The sequence below is a fragment of the Narcine bancroftii genome, chromosome 3 (genome assembly GCF_036971445.1).
Source record: "Narcine bancroftii isolate sNarBan1 chromosome 3, sNarBan1.hap1, whole genome shotgun sequence".
NCBI classification, from domain to species: Eukaryota; Metazoa; Chordata; class Chondrichthyes; order Torpediniformes; family Narcinidae; genus Narcine; species Narcine bancroftii.
The window spans coordinates 78,897,959-78,922,839 of record NC_091471.1 but is presented as its reverse complement, the minus strand read 5'-3'; the positions used below and the strand labels follow the sequence as shown (position 1 = coordinate 78,922,839).

General features: G+C 42.8%; 1 protein-coding gene across 1 annotated transcript in view; it reads right to left on the bottom strand.

Moving 5' to 3' along the window:
- Positions 1–24,881, bottom strand: part of LOC138757273 (sodium channel protein type 4 subunit alpha-like) — a 234,419-nt gene that overhangs the window by 101,556 nt on the left and 107,982 nt on the right. The window contains exons 16-17 of the mRNA XM_069924321.1: positions 21,552–21,725; positions 18,157–18,273 (exon numbers count right to left, since the gene is read on the bottom strand). Of these exons, the coding sequence (XP_069780422.1) occupies positions 18,157–18,273; positions 21,552–21,725 (291 nt within the window). The remainder of the gene's footprint in view (positions 1–18,156; positions 18,274–21,551; positions 21,726–24,881) is intronic.

Here is a 24,881-nt window from a genome sequence, read left to right as displayed (position 1 = left end):
CTTCTACGTTGTCAGCTCGCTCGACCAGGAAGCTGCCTTGTGAGTCAATGACCTCATCCAGGCATTGCCAGAGGAAGGTAAATACATGGCTCTTAAAAACCATCTCATCAGTACGTAAGGCCTTTCACGGCACAAGAGAGCCACCAAGTTCCTTGACTGAGGTGATAGGACCCCTCTGCCCTCATGGACAAGATGCATGCACTGGCAGAAGGTCACAAGCCCTGCTTCATGTTAGAGTAGGTGTTCCTCGAGCAGATGCTCAAAGACATCAAGCCAACATGGATTTCAGCGACTCACACAAAGATGGGGCACACGTAGACTTTCTCTACTATTCCAAGCGTGAAGCCACAGACTCGGTCAACCGCGTTACACAGCCACCGCCAAGGACAATGCCCAAATCTAGCTCCAGAATAGAATAGAAATGTCAGATCCCAAATGGTCCTTCTATCACCAATGTTGGAGTGCATCTGCATGCAGGTGCCGCCAGCCATACTCGTTTCCAGGAAATGACGGGGCCAGCTACCATTAGTGGCTGCGGCAGCTGGCTGGCCCAACAACCTTCTTCAAGTCTGGGACGGCATCTCAGGCCGCAGGTTCCTCATAGATACAGGGGTGGAGATGTGTCATATTCCCACTCGAGACGTGCATGAGACCTCACAGCCCATCCTTGCGCCATGCCAATAACACCACCATCAGAACCTTTGGCAAGAGGTGAATTTCTATAGGTTTCAGCGATGCCACCTTCAAATGGTCATTCACACTGGCCTCAGTGGACAAACCGGTGTTGGGCACTGATTTCTGGCGGGCACACTCTCTACTTGTGGATCTCCAGGGCAGACAGGTGGTCCATGTGGAGACTCTCCACACCATGCCCCTCAGCATGTCCAACAAGCCGTCCAGCTCACCTCCGTAAGTCCAGCCAACTCCTCGCAGATTTTCCCTCCATTCTAAGCCCCTAGTTCATGGCTGCCACGCTGAAGCACGGTGTCCAACATCACATCGCTACCACTGGCCCACCATTGCATTCTCAGGTCTGCTGCCTAGCTCCAAACAAGCTCAACTTCGCCAAGGAAGAGTTTAGGCACATGGAAGAGCTCGGTTCCGTCTGCTGCTCTGATAGCCCGTGGGCCTCACCCCTCCACTTAGTGCTCAGGTCCAATGACAGCTGGAGACCCTGTGGCAACTACAGGCACCTCAACGAGGCAACGATGCCAGACTGCTACCCAATCCCCCACATCAAGGATTTCGCAGCAAACCTCCATGGGGTAAAACTGTTCTTTAAAGTTGACTTGATCCTGGGGTACCACCAAATCTCTGTGCACCTGGATGACATCCAGAAGATGGCTAGCATCACCCCATTCATCCTGTTTGAGTTCGTCCGCATGCCATTTCGTTTGAAAAATATGGAGCAGACATTGCAGTGCCTCATGGATGCAGCTGGCAGGGACTTGCCTTTTCTTTTCATCTACCTTGACAACATCCTGATAGCCAGCAGCTCGGCCGAGGGGCATGTGACACACCTGTGCCAGTTTTTCAACCGCCTTGCACAGTTTGGCCTCACAATTAATCTGGAGAAGTGCCAGTTTGGTCTCACGGAAATAGACTTTCTGGGCTACAGAATTACCTCTACCCGACAAGGTGGACACCGTTCAACGGTTCGCAAGACCAACTACACTGAAGGGGCTGCAAGAGTTCGTGGGCATAGTAAGTTTTTACAACAGATTCATCCCTGTGGCAGCCAAGATTATGCATCCTTTCTTCACCCTAATGCCAGACTCAAAGAAGGAGCTCGCATGGACAGATGAAGCACACAATGCCTTTGAAGAGACCAAAGAGGCTGTGGTGCATACAATGGTACTAGCCCATCCCGCTAATGGATGTATCAACGGGCTCTCACAGTCGATGCATCCGACACAGCAGTATGCACTGTCTTTGAACAGTTTGTGGATAATTCATGGTGTCCCTCACCTTAAGTCACCACCTTCGCCCAGCCGAACTGAAGTACAGTGCATTTGACAGAGAGTTTCTCGCCTTCTACCTGGCTGTCCGCTATTTCTGCTACTTCCTAGAGCGGCGTCCATTCCCTGCCTATTTCGATCACAAGCTGCACACTTTTGCCTTCGTTAAATCCTCCGACCCATGGTCCACACGACAGCAGAGGCACTTATCCTATGTCTCTGAGTTCACCACCACTATTCGACATCTGTCAGGGAAACACAATGTTGTTGCTGATGCACTCTCCAAGCCAGCAGTCAATGGAATGTTGCAGGGCATCAACTATCATGATCTGGCCCGTGCACAGTGAGACGACCCCGAGACACTCAGCCTCAGAACTGCAATCATGGGATTGCAACTCCAAGACCTCCCAAAAGCACTATGCTCCTCTGTGATGTCTCCACAGGCCAACCCTGGCTGCTGATCCCCGCCAAATGGAGAAGGACAATTTTTGACATAATCCTTGGTCAGTCGCACCCCTCAATCCACACAACAGTGCAACTGGTGTATGCAAAATTAATATGGCACGGCCTGTGAATGCAGGTCATGGAATGGACGAAGACCTGCACAGATTACCAGGCGGCCACGGTCTAGGAGCACACCAAGCATCAACTTCAGAACTTGGAGGCCCCAGCCCACAGGTTCCAGCAGGTCCATATCAACATATTTGGGCCCTTGCCAATCTTCCGAGAGTTGTGCTACCTGCTGACAGTGGTGGACAGGTTCACTCGTTGGCCGGAGGCCATACCCATTCCGGATGCCTCCACAAAAGCGTGCGCAAGGGCTTTCCTCTCCTCCTGGGTCTTCTGTTTTGGTGTCCCGGCAAATATTACGACAGACCCGGGGGTGCAGTTCACCTCTGCCCTGTAGATGGAACTCTCCAAGCTCCTTGGCACCCAGTTGCATTGCACCACGGCTTATCAACCCCAAGCCAATGGGCCTCAAATCAGCGCTGATGGCATGCTTCAAAAAGCATAACTTGGTGAATAAACTACCCTGGGTTCTCCTAGGGATATGCACAGTGCCCAAGGACAACCTCAGCACCTCCTCTGCTGAACTACTCCATGTTGAGACGATTGCAGTCCCTGGCCAGTTCCTCCCTCTAGCAACCAAGCAGGACACTGACAACACAGTCCTCCGCGAGAGGTTGTGGGACAAACTGGACTCTCTTGCACCACCATCGCCATCGCCACGTGGTCAGCCACCCTGCAACTACCCCCTGGATTTGTCCTTCTGTGAGTATGCATTCGTGCGAAGGAGCGCACACAGGACTCTCCTTCAGCGATCTGATGAGGGATCATACAAGGTGCTACACAGAAATGCGCCAACATTCACTCTTGACATTAGGGGCAATGAGGAGTTATTCACACTGGACCATTTGAAACCAGTCCATTTGGACTTGTCCCAGCCAATACAGATCCTCCCACCAGCGGGCAGAGGTCGGTTGCTGAAACAAAACACCTCACCCGCGATGGGGGGGGGGGGGGGGTGGGTGGGTCATGTGGTGATGCACATGATTGCAGCTGCGAACCGGCCCCTCTTGTTATGTGTGGGTGGTGGGACAGCCGCAGCAAAGATGGCGTCACAGGATCGGAAGGGTGCGTGCGCACTCATTTCATTGTGACGCAAGCGCTGAGACATTAGGGACAGAACCAGAGTTGGGCTTAAAGGCAGTTGTAACCACCAAGCTCTCAGCTTATGTCTTCAGTTCCTTTCGCTGTGTTCACTCACAACGTGCTACAACATTTCATGTAAAAAGACAGTGAATAGTTTGTATGCCTTTGTTACGGAGAAGCAGTGTGATCTGCATAAGGGTACACATTATTATTCAACACTGTTATTCAACTGAGTTCCTGCTTTCAATAAAAGTTGGGGGGAAATAGGACCTCAGAGTTAGAAATTTGCATTGGAAGAACTCAATAGGTATACCAGCATCTGATTTCCAAAAGAAACAACAGAAATAAATCAATAAATAAAATTAGAAATTACCTTTCTTGACTTCAGAATGTCCTCTATCCAGTTATCTACACTGAAGTGGTAATGGATGAATCATTGCTCAGTCTAGGCAATAGACTGTAAGAGCAATGTGATGTTGGAGATGGGAAAGATATTGATGTCTAGATGGAGTCATCCACTCTTCTCTGAAAGTATGCCATGAAAGGCAACAACTCAGGCGAAGAATCATTCTCACTTTTTATACATCTTTGGCCTAGAACATTCTGACTAAACCTAGCAAATGCTTGCCTTTCTTTGTTTATTAGTCCACTTCCTGTGCTCTTCAACTGATTTTTGTTTTCTTTTTAGCATTCTGTATTAAAATAATGAAGAAGCAAATTTATCATCAACATTGATGATACTGCAATCAGTAAAACCTTCTTAATTGCTGTAGATGTAGACTTTTTAACCCCAAAACCAGCTGCACAAACAAGTCATAGAACCTCAATAGATTTCATCTGCTGCACAGAACATGCACTCAACATGAGTCCATTGTAAACTGTGGTCAAACAAAAGCATTTGTCAAGCTGAGGGCATTGTGGTGGCACAAAGTGTTGGAGCACCATTACACACTGGGCCGTGGAATGATAGATTGTTGACTTTTGACCATAATTCTCTAGAAATGGGAAGAAGGTTTTTCCATTGTCAGTGGAATTAGAAACACATGTATAAAGATTGCATTTATGATTTTGCTACAAATGACAAAAAGACAAAATCTTTTTTTAAGCCTGAATCATGCATTTCATGGTGAGAACAGTGCAGGGAGTCAAAGAAATCAGGAATAATGTCAAACCAAATCAATGCACTGTTAATGAAAAAGCAGGGGAAGGGAGTGAACCAACGATGGATTGAAATGTTATTTTGAATTTCATCAGTCAGATTAAATAGTAAAATATTTTCTTCAAAACCTGATTAAAACAAAAGTAATTGTCTCTGCACAAATAGGGTCCAGTGACCAAGAAGTAAGTAACATTATGAATGGGATCTTATATTTATCATGATTGAGGTATATATTGATGGCATTGGAGTGGAAAGAGTAGATAGCTTCAGGTTCTTTGGAATAAAGAAATTCGTTATGCCCCTCAACAACTTCTACAGATGAAAAGCAACAGTAGAGGGGATAAAATTCACGGGCAAAAGAGGCAAAGATTTTAAAAGCATAAGATATAAGGTCACTTTATCTGAATTCCCATAGTATTCAAAACAAGGTCAGTGGCACAAATCAGTACAATGGCCATTAAAAAAAATGTGGTCATAGGGTGGAGAGGATTGGGAATTAAATATCCAAGGATATCAGGTCATAAGGAAGGATAAGCAAAAAGGGGAGAGGGGATAGCACTCTTAGTTAAGGATGAAATGAGTGAGAGATAATGTAAGATGTTGAGCAAAATGTTGAGTCCATTTGGGAAGTGCTTAGGAATAATCTTTGGCTTGGCTTCGCGGACGAAGATTTATGGAGGGGGTAAAAGTCCACGTCAGCTGCAGGCTCGTTTGTGGCTGACAAGTCCGATGCGGGACAGGCAGACACGGTTGCATCGGCTGCAGGGGAAAATTGGTTGGTTGGGGTTGGGTGTTGGGTTTTTCCTCCTTTGTCTTTTGTCAGTGAGGTGGGCTCTGCGGTCTTCTTCAAAGGAGGTTGCTGCCCGCCAAACTGTGAGGCGCCAAGATGCACGGTTTGAGGCGATATCAGCCCACTGGCGGCGGTCAATGTGGCAGGCACCAAGAGATTTCTTTAGGCAGTCCTTGTACCTTTTCTTTGGTGCACCTCTGTCACGGTGGCCAGTGGAGAGCTCGCCATATAACACGATCTTGGGAAGGCGATGGACCTCCATTCTGGAGACGTGACCCACCCAGCGCAGCTGGATCTTCAGCAGCGTGGACTCGATGCTGTCGACCTCTGCCATCTCGAGTACTTCGACGTTAGGGATGAAAGCGCTCCAATGGATGTTGAGGATGGAGCGGAGACAACGCTGGTGGAAGCGTTCTAGGAGCCGTAGGTGATGCCGGTAGAGGACCCATGATTCGGAGCCGAACAGGAGTGTGGGTATGACAACGGCTCTGTATACGCTTATCTTTGTGAGGTTTTTCAGTTGGTTGTTTTTCCAGACTCTTTTGTGTAGTCTTCCAAAGGCGCTATTTGCCTTGGCGAGTCTGTTGTCTATCTCATTGTCGATCCTTGCATCTGATGAAATGGTGCAGCTGAGATAGGTAAACTGGTTGACCGTTTTGAGTTTTGTGTGCCCGATGGAGATGTGGGGGGGCTGGTAGTCATGGTGGGGAGCTGGCTGATGGAGGACCTCAGTTTTCTTCAGGCTGACTTCCAGGCCAAACACTTTGGCAGTTTCCGCAAAGCAGGACGTCAAGCGTTGAATGGGCAACTAAAGCGGCATCGTCTGCAAAGAGTAGTTCACGGACAAGTTTCTCTTGTGTCTTGTTGTGAGCTTGCTGGCGCCTCAGATTGAAGAGACTGCCATCCGTGCGGTACCGAATGTAAACAGCGTCTTCATTGTTGGGGTCTTTCATGGCTTGGTTCAGCATCATGTTCAAGAAGATTGAAAAGAGGGTTGGTGCGAGAACACAGCCTTTCTTCACGCCATTGTTAATGGAGAAGGGTTCAGAGAGCTCATTGCTGTATCTGACCCGACCTTGTTGGTTTTCGTGCAGTTGGATAATCATGTTGAGGAACTTTGGGGGGCATCCGATGCGCTCTAGTATTTGCCAAAGCCCTTTCCTGCTCACGGTGTCGAAGGCTTTGGTGAGGTCAACAAAGGTGATGTAGAGTCCTTTGTTTTGTTCTCTGCACTTTTCTTGGAGCTGTCTGAGGGCAAAGACCATGTCAGTAGTTCCTCTGTTTGCGCGAAAGCCGCACTGTGATTCTGGGAGAATATTCTCGGCGACACTAGGTATTATTCTATTTAGTAGAATCCTAGCGAAGATTTTGCCTGCAATGGAGAGCAGCGTGATTCCCCTGTAGTTTGAGCAGTCTGATTTCTCGCCTTTGTTTTTGTACAGGGTGATGATGGTGGCATCACGAAGGTCCTGAGGCAGTTTTCCTTGGTCCCAACAAAGCTTGAAAAACTCATGCAGTTTGGCATGCAGAGTTTTGCCGCCAGCCTTCCAGACCTCTGGGGGGATTCCATCCATACCTGCTGCTTTGCCACTTTTCAGTTGTTCGATTGCCTTATATGTCTCATCCTGGGTGAGGACCTCATCCAGCTCTAGCCTTAGGGGCTGTTGAGGGAGCTGGAGCAGGGCGGAATCTTGGAAAAAAACATTGGTGGGAGTTGTCAATGGGCCAATAACAATGTTACAGAGGCACTGGCAATAAACAAAGAAATATTGGAGGCAAGAAAGGATTGAACAGCAGTTATCATGGGGGACCTTATCATGCCTACAGATTGGGTGAATCAGATTGGTCAAAGCAAGCTTGAGATGGACAATATAGAATGCATATTGAACAGCATATTGATGGTTTTCTTGAACAGTATGTTATGGAACCTACAAGGGAACATGTTATCTTGGATCTAGTCCTGTACAATGAGACAGGTAAAATTAGCGATCTTGTAGTTAGGGATCCTCTTGGAAAGAGTGATAACAGTATGATTAAGTTTACCATACAAATGGAGGGTACAATAGTTCGATCTAAAACAGGTATGCTATGTTTAAACAAGGAAAACTACAAGGGGATGAGGGAGGAATTGACCAGGGTAGACGGGGAACGCAGGCTATATGGAGGGACAGTTGAGGAAAAGTGGAGGACTTTCAAATCGATTTTTCACGATGCTCTGCAAAAGTATATTCTAGTTAAAAGCAAGGGCAGTGAGGGTGAGGGAAGCCAGCCTTGGAGAACTAAGGAGATCAAGGAAGGCATCAAACTAAAAGCTTATGTGTTCAAAGTTGCCAAGAGCAGTGGGAAAGTAGAAGAGTTGGAAACCTTTAAGAAGCATCAAAGAACCACAAAGCAAGCAATAGAGAAAGGGGAGGTAGACTATGAGAAAAGATTTGCACAAAATATAAAAATGGATAGTAAAAGTTTTTATAATTATATAAAGCAAAAAAGGGTGGCTAAAGTAAATGTTGGACCCTTGGAAGATGAGAAGGAGAATTGATATTGGATAATGAAGAAACGGTTGAGGCTTTTGTGTTAGTATTCATGGAGGAGGACATGTTGAACATGCCAAAGACAGATGTTTTGGGTGTGATACATAGAAACATAGAAACATAGAAGATAGGAGCAGGAGTAGGTCATTCGACCCTTCGAGCCTGCTCCGCCATTCAACGAGATCATGGCTGATCTTAAAGTTCAGTACCCCGTCCCCGCCTTCTCTCCGTAACCTTTAATACCCTTATACTGAAGAAATATATCTAATTCCCTCTTAAATAGATTTAATGAACCTGCCTCTACTGCCCTCTGTGGCAATGAATTCCACAGATTCACCACCCTTTGGGTAAAGAAATTCCTCCTCATCTCAGTCCTAAATGGTTTGCCTATTATCCTCAAATCAAGGCCCTGGGTTCTGGATTTTCCCATCATTGGAAACATCCCATCTGCATCCATTCTGTCCAGTCCTGCCAGAATTTTATAGGTCTCTATGTGATCCCCTCTCAATCTTCTAAACTCCAGGGAGTACAATCCCAATTTGCGCAATCTTTCCTCATAAGTCATTCCTGCCATTCCAGGTATCAGCCTGGTGAATTGCCTCTGCACTCCCTCCATTGCAAGAACATCCTTCCTTAGATAAGGTGACCAAAACTGCACACAATATTCCAGGTGTGGTCTCACCAAGGCCCTGTACAGATGCAGTAAGGTATCCTTGTTACTATACTCAAACCCTCTTGATATGAAGGCCAACATACCATTTGCCTTTTTAACCGCCTGCTGTACCTGCATGCTCGCCTTCAGAGACTGATGTACAAGTACCCCTAGGTCTCTCTGCACTTCCCCATCTCTTAATCAATTGCCATTCAAATAGTAATCTGCCCTCCGGTTTGTATTACCAAAGTGGATAACCTCACATTTATCCACATTGTAGTGCATTTGCCATGTATCTGCCCAGTCCCTCAATTTATCCAAATCACACTGGAGCTTCCTGACCCCTCTTCCTAGCTTAGTGTCATCTGCAAATTTGGAGATATTACATCCAATCCCCTCATCCAGATCATTAATGTAAATTGTGAACAGCTGGGGTCCCAGTACACATCCCTGTGGCACCCCACTGGTCACCGCCTGCCACTCAGAAAACGAGCCATTTATCCCAACTCTCTGTCTTCTACCTGCCAGCCAGTTCTCAATCCACATCAATACTTTGCCCCCAATCCCATGAGCCTTGATTTTGTAAGCCAGTCGTTTATGCGGGACCTTATCGAAGGCCTTTTGGAAGTCCAGGTATACCACATCCACTGGCTCTCCCTCATCTATTTTACCTGTCACCATCTCAAAGAATTCCAATAGATTTGTCAAGCACCATTTACCTTTTGTAAATCCATGTTGACTCCGTCCGATCCCTTCTCTGCTAGTCATATGCTCCGCTATTACATCCTTAATAATGGATTCCATCATTTTGCCCACTACACACCGGTCGATAATTCCCCGCTTTTTCTCTACCCCCCTTTTTAAATAGTGGGGTAACATTAGCTACCCTCCAATCCATGGGTACTGATCCTGAGTCTATCGAGTTCTGGAAAATAATTCTTAAAGCATCTGCTATCTGAATGGCCACTTCCTTGAGTACCCTAGGATGTAGATTATCAGGCCCTTGGGATTTATCTGCCTTCAATCCCATCAATTTCCCCAAGACCATGTCCTTAGAGATACTGATTTCTTTCAGTTCCTCCCTTGCATTAGTCTCTATGTTTCCCAACATCCTTGGGAGGTTATTTGTATCCTCTCTTGTAAAAACAGAACTAAAGTAAGAATTTAATTGGTCTGCCATTTCCTTATTCCCCATTCTGGATTTCACCAATCTTTTCCTCTTGACATATTTATAAAAGCTTTTGCAGTCGGTTTTTATAATTGCCGCAAGCTTACTTTCATAATTTATTTTTGCTCTCTTGATTAATCCCTTTGTCCTCCTTTGCTGCATTTTGAACTGCTCCCAGTCTTCGGTTGCGGTACTTTTTTTGGCCAATTGATATGCTCTCTCTTTGGACCCAATGCTGTCTCTAATTTCCCTTGTTATCCACGGTTGAGTCACCTTTTTTGGTTTATTTTTATGCCAAACCGGTATAAACGATTTTTGCAATTTCTCCATTAGATCTGTGAATGCTTTCCATTGTCTATGTAAATAGACTCCCCCATAAACACCACCCAATGGGATTTGAGGACCTGGATATAATAGCTATCACTAAAGAGATCATACTAAACGCATAAAGAAATTTTCTTCAATCACATAGACTTTATTGCAAAAGGGAGTTCCTAAGCGGGGGATCCATAGGTCCAGACAGAGATGGGAAGCGGATTTAAACATTAATATTGATGAACAAAACTGGTCAGAGCTATGTTGAGATAATATGACAAATACAAAAAAATGTTAGGTATGAAGCAGCTGCTACTGCTGGAGAGGTTACGCTCAAAGAAGAGACACACACTACATGGGAGTGACTTCAACACTGGTTTATTGTGCTGGCATCTCTCCTTCTAAAGGGCTCAGAAGCCCATCTCTGACGTCATCGCGCCACTTGACTGGTGGCATTATGATCCACTTCCTGGGATTGGTTGTTTAGTGCTATCTGGGGAGTGGCCAATCAGTGAACCCCTCTCATAGCTGCTTCCCTAGCTCCACCCAATTGACTGCCGCTGGCCAGATCATCAGAGTGGGGTGCTGCAGCCACGAGCTGCTGAGTTGGGTGCAGACTTCGAAGAGCGTAGCTCATCTCAGTCGGCTGTGTAGGCCGTGGGGTCCCGGTGTCAGGTTGTCGTTTTGGTCATGGCATGTTCGCCGACCTGTTACATGACCCACCCCCCCACCCTGAATCGGGAGGCCTATCCCTTTGGTATGGGAGTGGGTCATGGATTGAGTGGTCAGAGTTCCAGGTTGAAAGTTTTGTTTCTCCCCTCCCCCCCAATGTGCAAAAAACATTTTGACCCATTGCGTCGTATAACTTTGTATGGGCCTTTGTAAGGTCTCTGTAGTGGGGGGGTCTATGTGCCCCGCATCTGACAAAAACATATTTATAAATCTCAAGTTCTTCAGGCATGAATGTTGCCCGTGAGCCGGGCTGCTTTGGTTGTGTCGGGGCAAGTGTGCCCAGGCATTCCCGTGGGCAGGACAAGGCAGCCACAGTGAAATTGTTCCCAGTGTCTTTGGCACCCAGGAATTCCCTTGGAATCACTAATGGTGTGCATACACCATTTTGGCCACAGAAACATCTAGGTCCTCTTTAGGAATGGCCAGGATCCCCAGGAGTACCTATGGGAGCTCATCCACCCAGTTAGGGCCATTAAGTCTGGCCATGAGAGCTGCTTTAAGGTGTTGATGGAATTTCTCCACCAAGCCATTGGCCTGAGGGTGATATGGTGGAGTTGAGTACCCAGGATGTTAGCAAGATTAGACCAGAGGCTGGAGGTAAATTGGGAGCCCCTGTCCAAGGTTATATGCTCTGGAACCCCGAATCTAGCACCCAGTTGAGCAGGAGGGCCTGGTGCACGTTTCTTTAGAGGTCTTTAGCAAAGGGATGGCTTCCGGCCATCTGCTTAACTTGTCTACTAGAGTCAGTAAGTAGTGTGCGCCTCTGGATATTGGTAGGGAGCCCGCCAGATCTATGTCGACATGGCTGAAATGGTGTTGTGGTAGCTGAAATAACTGTGGGGGAGGGGCTTTAGTGTGTGTATGGATTTTCAAGGTCTGGCACCATGTACAATTCCTGGCCCATTGGCTGACCTCTTTACGAATGCCATGCCAGACAAATCGACTAGCAATCATCTTGATGGCTGTTTTGATGGCAGTGTGTACCAGGTTGTGTATGGCCTCAAAAATGCTCCTCCTCCAGGTAGTGGGAATGATGGGACGAGGCTTATCCATAGATGTTTCGCACAGGACGGTCTGCTCCCCAGGGCCAAGCTGTACGTTCTCCAACTGAAGGCTGGTGATTGTAGTGTGATATGTATCAATGTCCTTGTCCGCTGCTTGTGCTTCAGCCAGTGCTTTATAGTCAATGCCAGATGTTGAGGTGTGTACTGCCTGTAATGTGGGATGTGACAAGATATCAGCTTCCATGTTGGATTTTCCCACAATATGCTGAACGTCAGGAGAAAATTCTGAAAGATTTGAAATGTGCCTCTGTTCCTGGCTGACCACGAGTTGGAAACCTTAGTGAAGGTGAAGGAGAGATACTTGTGGTCTGTAAAAATTCAAGGAAGTATCTAAAATGTCTGATTGCCAGGTACAATGCCAGGATTCTTCAATCAAAAACATTATATTTCAGTTCAGGTGCCTGCAAATGTCTACTGAAAAATGGAAGGGGTTGCCAGTGACCACTCACCCACTGTTCTAAGAAACCTCCTACTGGTGTGTCAGAGGCATCCACTGTGAGAGCAGTGGGGACATCAGCTTCAGGGTGTATCAGGATGGCAGCATTAGCCAGGGTGTCTTTTTTTGTCTGGAATGCATCAGATGCCTCTTGGTTCCACAAAATCACCTTCTTCGTACCGGTCATAAGGGAGAATAAAGGTTTCATGATCTGAGCCTCCCCTGGCAGGAATCTGCGGTAAAAAATCACCATGCCAGTGATCTCTTGCTGTTGTAGGCTTGGGGAACACTTGAATGACCTCTACATTGTCAGGTAGTGGTTTAGCCCCGTGGCAGTCGATCCAGTGACCTAAAAAGTCAATTGAGTCTTTGCTCAACTGCTATTTTGCTAGATTAATTGTCAGGCCAAACTCACACAACCTGTGGCAAAATTGTCTGATGTGAGTGGCATGTTCAGCACGGTCACGGCTTGCAATCAGAGGTAGATGTATACAAACTTGAAATCCCTACCAACAGCATCCAAGAACGGTCTGTGTGCATGCTCCATGAAAGCCCAAAAGCTTGGGTTAGTAGCTCCTTGATGGCCTGATACTTCCCTTGTTCCAAAGGTTTCTGGAGGAAGTCAGTAATGTGTGCTATACCATGTCCTGCTCGAGGGCGCCGACCGTTTAGTAGAAGCGGGTGCCATCAGCGGCTATGTTCCATATGAAGAACTGTGCCTGGACTTGCTGGAACCACACCTGTAGCTATGATGTCCAAAAGCTGGGCAGCTTCAATGAGACCTTCACTGATTGCAGGTTGGTCACTCATTTTTCAGGTCCATGATGCCGGTTGGACCAGTCAGGATCACCACTGTAGTGGCTGCTACTGCTGGAGCGGTTATGCTCAAAGAAGAGACACACACTACGGGAGGGAATTCAATACTGGTTTATTGTGCTGGCAGCTCTGCTTATAAAGGGCCCAGAAGCCCATCTCTGATGTTATCATGTCACCCGACTGGTGGGATTATGATCAGTTTCCTGGGATTGGTTGTTTAGGCCAATCAGTAAGCCTCTCTCATCCCCGGGTGTGGCTGCTTCCCTAGCTCCACCCGATTGGCAGCTGCTGGCCAGCCCATCAGAATGGGGCACTGCAGCTGTATGCTAATGAGTAAGGCGCCGACTTCAAAGAGCGCAGCCTGTCTCGGCCAGCTGTGTGGGCTGTGGGCTCCCAGTGTCTGGTTGCTGCTTCGGGCATGGCGTGTTCTGTGGCCTGTTACAGTATAGATTAGTTCAATATAATTTTCTACATCAATTATATCTTACGCCACAGAAATTAAATAGATTGAAGCCAGACTCATCAGATCAGTGTTTTAGATGTGGCCAGAAGAGAGGTACTTTTTTACATTCTACTTGGTCCTGCCCTAAAGTGAGTCCTTTTTGGATAAATTTGGGAACTTTTTTTAGGACAGGTTACAGGAATTAAATTTCCACAAAATCCAATGTTATTTTTACTAGGTATTATTGTAGGGAATAAGACCAAAATTTAAATTATCTATAAATCAAAAAGAATTTGTAAAGAATGCATTGGTTACTACTTGGAAATTGGACTCTCATCTAGATATGGAACGATGGAACACAGAAATGCATAGTTGCGCTCCCCGTGAGAATATTACTTATAATTTAAGAAATAAATATGATGTATTTTTGAAAATTTGGTGCTCATATTTACAAATTGTGGGTATGAATTTATAGATATTTTCCCTAAACTTTTTGGAAGAATTAAAAATGTAAATGGTTAAAACCGTGTGGTGGGCAATCAGATCAGTTTTCTCACTTACTTTTCTTTCTTTATTTCCTTTCCTTTCTTGCTTCTTTCTTCTTTTTACCTATTTCTTTCTTTTCTTTACTTGGAGATTTATTGTTGGGGAGGAGGGGCTTGGGAGCTTGGGGGTTTATACTACCTCGTCTAATAGATCTGATGTTAATATTTGATGATCATATTTTGTATTTTGTTATGATTACATGCATGGATAAAATTTTAAATAAAATAGTCCAAAAAAAACTTGAGGGTCTAAAGATAGATAAATTCCCTGCTGAAAGAAATGGCAGAAGTTAGAGTTGAGGCTTTGGTGATAATTTACTAAAATTCTCTGGACTCTGGGCAGGTCCAGATGGATTGGAAGTGTATGTCATGCCAATCTTCAAAAAAGAATGTAGGCAAAAGGCAGGGACAGTTGGTTTAACATCTATAGTTAGAGAAATGCTTCAAACCATCATTAAAAATAAATAGTGAGGCATCAGGCAGGCACAGCATGGATTTAGCAAAGACAGGTCCTGTTTGACAAATTTACTGGAGTTCTTTGAGGAATAATAAGCATGGAAGATAGAGGGGAGCAGGCGGATGTTGTTTACTTGGATTTCCAGAAGGCGTTTGATAAGGTGCTGCATAAAAGATTTATACAAAAGATAAGATGCTTGGAATTGAGGAATTATGCATTATCATGGATAGAGAATTGGTTAACCAATAGAAAGCAGAGACTGGGGTGCAGGGGTGTTTTTCTGGTTGGCATTTGGCTGTGAGTGGAGTGCCACAGGGGTCGGTGCTGAGTTTGCAACTATCCATGGTCTAGATAAATGATCTGGAAGAGTGGGCAGAGTGTAGTGTTTGTGATAATACTAAATTGAGTGGAAAAACAAATTGTGCAGAAGATACGGAAAGCCTGCAGAGAGATATAGATAGGTCAAGTGAATGGGAAAGGGTCTGGAAGATGGAGTACCATGTTGGCAAATATGAGGTTATCTAATTTGGAAGGAAGAATGGAAGGTCGGAGTACTATTTAAATAGCAAGCGATTACAGTATGCTGACGTGCAGAAGGACTTAGGAGTGTTTGCGCGTGAATCGCAAAAGGTTGGTTTGCAGGTGCAGCAGGCTATCAAGATATCAAATGGAATGTTGGCCTTCATTGCTAGAGGGATTGAATTTAAGAGCAGGGAGATTATGCTGCAACACATCTGGAGGACTGCATGCAGTTCTGGTCTTACATGAAGAAAAATGTACTGGTTTTGGAGGCGCTGTAGAGGAGTTTAACCAGGTTGATTCCAGGGATGAAAGGATTCATCTATGAGGAGAGGTTGAGTCACCTGGGACTGTACTCACTGGAATTTAGAAGAATAAGAAGGGATCTTGTAGAAACATATAAAATCATGGAAGGCTCAGATAAGATTGAGGTAGGTAAGTTGTTTACATGGGTAGGGGAGACCAGAACTTGGGCGAGTAGCCTCATGATTCAGGGTATTAAATTTAGGATGAGATGAGGAGAAGCTGCCTGTTCTAGAGGGTGGTGAATCTGTGGAATTTGCAGCCCATTTAAACGGTGGAGGCAACCTCAGTTAATATATTTAAGATAGGGCTGGATAGTTACATAGTAAGAGAATTAAGGGATATGGGAAAAGGCAGACAGGTGGAGATAAGCCGATCATCAGATCAGCCATGATCACATTGAATGACAGAGCAGGCTTGACAGGCTGGATGGCCGACTCCTGCTCCTATTTCTTATGTTTTTCTGCATCATTGAAAACATACTTGCCAGATACATCACAGCTTGGTATGGAGATACTCAAGTTTGGAAGAAGCGGCAGAAGGTAGAGAATGCAAGTCAGAACATAACTCAGCCTTTCCTCCTCACCATCTCCTACTCTCTGGGAAAGGCAGCCAACCTACTGAAGGACCCATCACATTCAGGACATGCACTCTTCCTCCTCTCATCGGGCAAAAGGCTCAAGAGGGTGAAAGCATGCACCAACAGGCTTAAAGACAGGTTCTTCTCCACAGGCTTCTGAACAGACCCCACAACAGTGCTATGATGCTGCCTTTCTTATTGTGCTCTTTGCCTGGCTGTATGGATGTTAGCAATAACCTGTTGGACTGGTGGAAGAAGAACCCTTCTCATTATACAGTATAATGTGACAAATAAACTTGAACTAAACTATATTACTGTTACTTCTTTCCATTCTATATGCATGCCTCATGCTTTATGGATTGAAGGTTTCAACATAAACTGACGGAAAATTCATTGGAAGTAACTGGATAACCTCACTCAGCTCTACCATGGACTGTCCCCTAAATCTCCATTTATTGTCACATCCTCTAACTTGATTTACTGGGGAGCATCAGTTTAATGTGAGTTGGAAAAGTTTTAAAGGGACCTGAGAGGCAGATTTTTTACGCAGAGGTGCTCTCCCCTAATTTTCCCCACATAGAGTGGTGGGTACATGGAACAAACTGCCTGATGAAGCAGTAGAGGCAGAGATAATTAGAATTTTTAAAAGATTTTAGATATTTTTCATGGATAGAAAGTATTTTGAGGTATTTAGGCCAAACACAGGTAAATAGGACCAGCTCAGATAGCACAGTAGTTGGTATGGGTCAAATGAGTTGAAGGGCCTTTTGTTGGTTGCTTAACTCTGCCAACTTCATATGTATTTATTGTAGTCATAACATATGAAGAAAACACAGACTTCACAGTAAAGATTCCTGGTTAAGTATAAGGGGGTTCAATTCACAAAATACAACAAATAAGCAGCAAGGCTATGTGGAGAGAGAACTTACAACAGCTCAGTCAATGAATTCTCAGATGATACCTAATCTGCTGAGTATTTCTAACATTTCCTGATTTCATTTTAGATTTCCACTATCCACAGTATTATGTTTAGTCACATTTTTGCACAATAATTGTATAAATTTAACATTATCTATATTAATTTCAAAATGGACACGTAAAGAAACAAATAATGTCATTTCTGTCCTTCATAAATAAATTGCTTCACTGAAATTGAGATGTGCTGTAAGCAGCATGAGAGCCTCTCTTCTTGAAGTAGTATCGTCTGTGTAATTTTAGGCAGTATCATTAACTCAGGCACAGTTAACTCTGTTCCATTTCCATTTATGCTCCAAATTTTGAATTGTAAAACTGACCTAAGAATTGTAGGAAACTCATGATGCTAGGAAAGCGGTCAGCTTGCATGAATGGTGCACAACAAAGTACCTGCTTGATCATGAGAGGAATATTTATTGGGGTAGTCATGCAGAGAATGGTACAAAACAGGAAACTAATGTTTTATTTGAAAGATAACATCTTTCACACCACAGCTAGATCTGCACCCATGGAGGAAAAGGTAAATGGTAGAAGAAACAGATGTGTGTTCCTTGTATGTCCAGCATTGACACAATATTCTGAAGGAACTGTGGTGCATTGAAGATTTTCATGTCGAGTAGATCAAGCATGTTTTCGGGTATCCTGAGTTTATTTGTTAAGGAGAAAACAACAAAATATATAAAAAATATGGGTTAAGCTGCAATTTTCAAACTATTTTAACATGGTAAGAAAATTGTACCAGAAATGAATATATTACATCAGGAGATAAGACTGGAGAAATTGACTTCAGCTCAGTGGTGGTTCCCCAACCTTCAAGAGCATGTCATTAGTTTGAGCCTGACTTCACTGACTTGATGAAAAATTGCCCATGTTAATTCTTCACTGCAATAGCTCAATTCCAAAGGCACTGAATATCAAAGTGAACATGCCTGTTTTGCCAAGAAGAATTTTGGCTTCTGCGTGTTTACAACATTATGCCAGTCAGAGCTTTACAACTTCAGTTATTTTTTTTCCAAATTATTTAAAACTTTGCACATGATATAAAGATAAACATTACAGACCCTCATTCCTTCCCAACGAGAAATGGCTCGTAAAGGCCTCAAAGCACGCAATGTTCTGAGGGATCGCAGGGATTTAAAGGCTTGAATGCTGCTGCCTAACATACTGAGCCATCCAATCTGCAAGGAAGAACATAATAAGCATATTGTTGACCATTGACAGGGTTATGAATGATTGCATAAAATCAGCTTACAAAAATCAACTATTATTTTGTAAGATATTTATAATTTTTAAAGTTTATTTGCACGTTTGTACGGAAAGTAGGTATAAATATTCATAGAGCTACAAAGATTTACATTCACAGATAGAGATATTTCATATTCTTTGTGTGAAAAAAGATGCTCCTCAGTTCCCCTTTAAATTTATCCCCTCTCGTTTTAGATTCCCCTTCCAAGGGAAAAAATAAACTATTTACTTTATCTCTTCCCCTCATGGTTTTATAAACTTCATAATGACCCCCTCACCCTCATCCACTCTAGTTTCAACTAATCCTGCCTCTCCTCATAACTCCAACATCCTTGTCGATCTTTTTTGTGTCCTTTTCGGCTTATGGACATCCTTCTATAATTGGGCAACTAGAACTGTTCATAATATTCCAAATATGGGCTAATCAACTTCTTTTACCTATATTACCTGTAACTTGACATTCCAACTCTGATATACTCACATCAGAAATGCTATGGATATATTAGGGACAGCCAGTGTGGCTTTGTGCAGGGAAGGTCACAACTCACAAACTTGACTGAGGCTTTTTGATGAAGATGATTGATGAGGGTAAAGAATGGATGATGTCAAGTGCTCCAAATGCCTTCTTCACCAACCTGTCTGCCTGTGATACCACTTACAGGGAACTATGCACCTGGTCTCTCTGCTTCACAGCACTCTGCAGGACCCTACCATTTACTCTGCAAGTCTTCCCTTGCTTTGGCATGCAAAATGCACACCTCACAGTTATCAAATTTTAATTCCATCTGCCATTCCTTTCATCAGAATAATGAAGTTCAACATAAAACATGGACATAAAACATAAGCCAGAGGCCTTATGGCCCATGTTGCCAATTTAAACCAATCAAATCTGCCTCCACATTGTTTATGTGGCTGTTCAAATGCCGTCATAAATATCTGCTTCCAAAATTTCTATTGTCAGTGTATTCCAGGCACCTACCACATCTTGTGTTAAAAAAAATCTTGTCTCACAAATCTCCTTGAAACTTTCCCCCTCCTAAATCTATTCCCTCCAGTATTTAATATTTTCCCCCGGTAAAAGACTGACTGTCTACTCTATCTATGTCTCTCATAGTTTTATATAGTTTTATCCGAGGCTCCAGAGTAAATAACTCGCGTTTATCCAACCTCTTGCTATGTTATTACTCTCTAATCCAGGCATCAGCCAGAGGAGGACACTATACTTATGTAGTTGCCACATGATGTGACAACTTTTATACTCAATGGCCCAACCAATGTAGGCAAGTATGCCACACTTCTTTAACACCCTACTTACTTGTGTTAGATGCCACTTTCAAGAAGCTATTGACTGGCATCCCAAGGTTCCTCCTAAGGGTCCTGACATCAACTGCATACTTTCCTCTTATGCTTGATTTCTCAAAGTGGAACATGTCACACTTGTCAACCTGACATTTCTCTGCTCATATTTCCAACCTTTCTCACTATCCATAGCTGCACCAATTCTCATGTTGTCTGCAAATTTACTAATCAGCCTATCTACGTTTTTAACCAAATCATTTATATATACCTCAAACAACAGAGCTCCTAGTACTAATCCCGATGTCACACCACTGGTCACATACCTCCAGTCGGAATAACATCCCTCCACCATTTCCAGTTATATGACCTAGAGAATTTTGAATCCAATCTGCAAGTCTCTACAGATCCCCTGTGCCTTAATCTTCTGGATCAGCCTACCAGGTTGAATGTTTCACTAAAATCCATGTGGACATCATCCATTCTTTACTCTCATCAATCATCTTCATCACCTCTTCAAAAAGCCTCAGTCAAGTTTGTGAGATGTGACCTTCCCTGCACAAAGCCACGCTGGCTGTCCCTAAAATGTCCGTAGCATTTCTGATGTGAGTATATCAGATCCTTAAGAATCTAATTTCCTGATTTATCCATTTTGCCTTCTTAAATGTGTTTCTTCTACATATATCATGGAACTCTAAGTAACTCTGTGGTGATATGTTGCATCTTGGAATTGATCAAATTTACACTCAGTGAATGTTGATACAACCGCATGTAGCATATTAATTAGATTAGAAAAATAGACTGACTGATAACTATCACATTGGCCTAATCCCAATTTTTTGGGATGCTACATCAATAATAGAAAGAAAAAGAAAATATTTTTATCTTCTGTTGGGTAAAGATCTTAAACAGGTGTTTGGTCATCATATATGAGCCCTTAATAGAGTCTGCTAAAAGGCCTGTTTAAGAGGGACTATCTCAACTGAATCTGATTCTGACCTCACCTAATATTTAGAGATATAAAATTTCCAGTAGGAGTCCAAAGAACACATTGAGTAATGGGAGCTCCAGCTAAGTTGGACATGATTCCAATTATACCACTAAAATATTTTGATGCCTTATTGGACATCAAATGATGGTCTTAAACAAGCTGTATTATGTACAAGAGTTAATGTTTTTTTTTGCTGGAAACTGGTTTAGAATGAACCGATGCACTTTTGCTCGGTACCATAAAATGCAAGTTTTTCGACTTCCTTCTGTGATTTCAGTGCTATCTGTATTTGAAGTTGCTTGTTCCATTCCAGAGAGGAGAGTGGTGCCAATCAGAGCAAATAAACCTCTTCAGGGACAGATAGGAAATTGGTGAATAAGTTATATTGTTCAGTTTCTAGATGTCAGGATCAGCCCTCAGCTTTGAAGTTATGCACACTGCTGAGATTTTTCTAAAAAGCAAAGCGATGGTTGCCATAATAGAAGTATGACAGCTAAATTAAATGACATAAAGCATATTTTTCTGAAATATGTTTCCAATCAAAATAATTTGTCTGGTGTTTACAATTTTGTTTACTTTGAATAAGACATCTGCTTGTAATGAGATAATACACTGCTGTAGCTACAAGACTAATCCACAGATGTGGATCAGGTGTTTATAAGAAGACGTTACTCCAGGCAGTTTCCACACATCTTACATTTGTTAAAAGCACACACATTGCCCTTTGAAAACGAATATCATCTGAATAAACAACCATGCTACATATTGAGAAATGGTGCGCAGATGTTTGCAAATTATTACAAGCCTGAGCACAGAATAAAAATACGATTTTTACTAACAATTTGTAAAGAAATCAAAGCAAGATTCAGTTGAAAAATTATTCTTGAAAGAACGTTAATATTAAAACTAATAGATAAAACTTACCACTACAAGAAAGAAATCCAGTAATGTCCAAACATTTGTAAAATAGTCTGTTAAGCCAAGTCCCAGTACCTTAACAATCATTTCAAAATTGAAAAAGAAGGCATAAAAGTAATCCAGGTACTTCAGTGCCAGCTGGACCTTTGCATCATTTTGCAAATATTTGTCATCTAATGTCTACAAAGATAAAGAAAATATTCTGAAACACATTAAGTTTAGCCATAGAACATTTTCAATACACAAAGTTAGGGAGGACCTTTTAATTCAAAAGTGTAAAGAATTTAAGAAATCTGAAATCCAAGCAGAAAATACTAGAAATACTCGGAATCTTCGGCCATATCTGTCAAATGAGAAAATTATCAGTGCTTACAAAATGGCAGATCTGATCAAATACTTTAATAGGGAGAAAGTCTGATAGCAAAGGGTGAAATGCTAGCCCTGGAATACATGCCTTGTGCCAGTGGGCTTCACCTAGAGTCAAATCGGGCAGCATAGACTTCTGATTTCCTTTATAGACCAGGGTATCTGCCAGCTAAACCTTTGCCATATTAGATCCGGTGCATTACAACTGTCACATTGAAAATTAATGGCTTCTGCAAGAATGACATAGACCAGTGGTTCTCAACTGTTTTCTTTCCACTCACATAACACTTTAAGTATTCCCTTTGCCATAAGTGCTCTGTGATTAGTAAGGGATTGCTTAAGGTGGTATGTGAATGGGAAAGGAAGAAAAAAATTGTCATTGGGCCATTTCCTTTGGAGTTATGAAACCATGTACATAACGAGTCAATTAGGTACAATTAATACAGTGGTTTTCCAACTTTTTCTTTCCACCCACATACCACCTTAAGCAATCCCTTACTAATTACAGAGCACCTATGGCATAAGAAATACTTAAAATGGTATGTGAGTGAAAAGAAAAAAGTTGAGAACCACTGATATAGATCCTTTTAATCTGTTAGTTTAATTTTTTTTGGTGTGATTTATTTTGAAGAGCATTTTCTAATAGGTACTTAAAGAATATTATTCTTATTTTTAATAGTTCCTGACTATTTTTGAATACGTTAGAATGTCAAAAATATGTCAGTAAGAGCATTGGCATCTGGGGATGTGACCTCTCTGGCTGTCAATGCTATTCTAGAAAGAGGTTGGCCATGTGTTCAAAGAGACCCTGCGGTCTTCTGGGCCTGGCTGATGACCAGGGAGTTAGCTGCATGGAGGAGATGATGCCCATACTCACACTGGAATCCAAGAGGAGGTGCCCAGTGAGTTCTGGTGGCTTTCTGGCTAGTAGAAGCTTTGGCCCAAAGTGTCAGTGCTCGTTGTTAACCAGCAAAAGGCATGGTTAGTGTAGCAGTTAGTGCAATGCTATTTGCAGTACCAGTGACCCAGGTTCAAATCCAGTTCTGTCTATAAGGAGTTTGTATGCTCTCCCCATGTCTGTGTGGGTTTCCTCTCACCCTTCAAAAATGGATGGGGATTGCTGGTTAATTGGTGTATTTGGGGGATATGGGCTCGTGGGCCAGAAGGATCAGTTACCATGCAGTATCTCTAAATATGATTGCCTGCAACTTGTTCAGTAATGTTCCAGCTATAATGCCAGAACTACCACTGTCAGAGTCTGTTCTGAAGTTCCTGGATATACTCTATTGGACTCCAACATTAGATTCCAATTGGGAAAATATGTCAACTTAGCAGGTGCTGGATTGGATTTAGTGTAAGAAGGGAAAGTTCATTGAGGTACTCAAGTAAGCAGATTTATTTTGGATAAATTAACTTGGTTTAAAAATGTTTCAGATGTATTTTTATTTTTAATTAGCAATAATTGTTCAATGATCTTTAGATTATTTATAGGTGCACTAACATATTCCACATTGTGCAGGAATAGTTTGAAGTGTGGAGAATATTGCTATTTCCTCAATACTGCCACTGGATTGTCTGCTTCCCCCTTAAGGCATTACTTTAGTTTTCCAGGCCAAGGGTGTTTTACTGCTACCTACAGACTTTCTTTGAGATGTATATAATGATAAAACAAGGGGCCCAATACAGCTTGCTGTGGAAACCCTTTGCTTCTGAACAATTCCTTTTTTTTCTGGCACAGGAAAACTTCTGTTTTTGAAAACAATTCCAATTCTAGATTCAATTTGCTGCTTCCTCTTGGATAATATGGATTTACATATTTCTGGTTGATACACTATATGGGACTTTGCAAACTGCCTTCCCAAAATCCATTTACAATACAACACAAGCACTGCCCTCATCAATCCTTGTTACCTTCTGAAAATATTCAATTGACAGTCTTCCCTTGACATATTTATCCATAAGAATTTTATCTCAATATTTGCTAACAACTCATGTTCAGCTGACTATCTGATATCTACTGTACATGTTTTATACCTTTGTAACTTCTTAAGTAACATTTACACAGAAGTAGACAAGTTCCTTGAAAACCATGGCTGCAGCTGTCCTAAAGAGGTTTGGTAAATGATGGCTGGATCCTGGTATTTTCTTCTTCACTTTGTTTAAGAGCCTGATACAAATGAATCTTATCAGATATTTTACCCACTTAAAAATTTCGACCCTTAACTATGAATCTTCTCTGCCATTGTTTAACGTGCATACTTCTAAGATAACTGATGATACACAGTGAGGTAGCAGTGTGAGTTGTGAGGGGGATGCAAAGATGATCTAAGGCAGTGATTCTCAACCTTTTTCTTTCCATTCATATACCACATTTAAATAATCCCTATGCCATCGGTGCTCTGTGATTAGTAAAGGATTGCTTAAGGTGGTATGTGAGTGGGAAAGGAAGGTGGAGAATCACTGCTCTTGACCCATTTATTACTGAAATATTTTGCTTGAGAAAAATTGTCATTGGTCCATTACCTCTGGCGTTCAGAAACAGTGCACATAACGAGTCAATTAGGGATAATTAAAACAGTGTTTTTCAAACTTTTTCTTTCCACCTACATACCATCGTAAGCAGTCCCTTACTAATCACAGAGCACCTATGCCATAGGGAATACTTAAAGTGGCATGTGAGTGGAAAGATAAAGATTGATAACCACTGATCTAAGGGATATATGTGTAGTTTAAGTAAATGGATGAGGACATGTCAGAATGGAAGATAAAGAACAAGCAAACAAATACATTTGGTGAACAAAGGAGAAGTGTTGGTGTTCAGAGGGACCTGGGAATCCTTGCACCTAAACTACTGAAAATTGGTGTGCAGGTATCACAAACAATTAGGAAGATAAAGAAAATATAATGGCCATTACTTTATTCTTTTAGTACAAGAATGAAGATGTTTCATTGCAATTATACAGGGCCCTA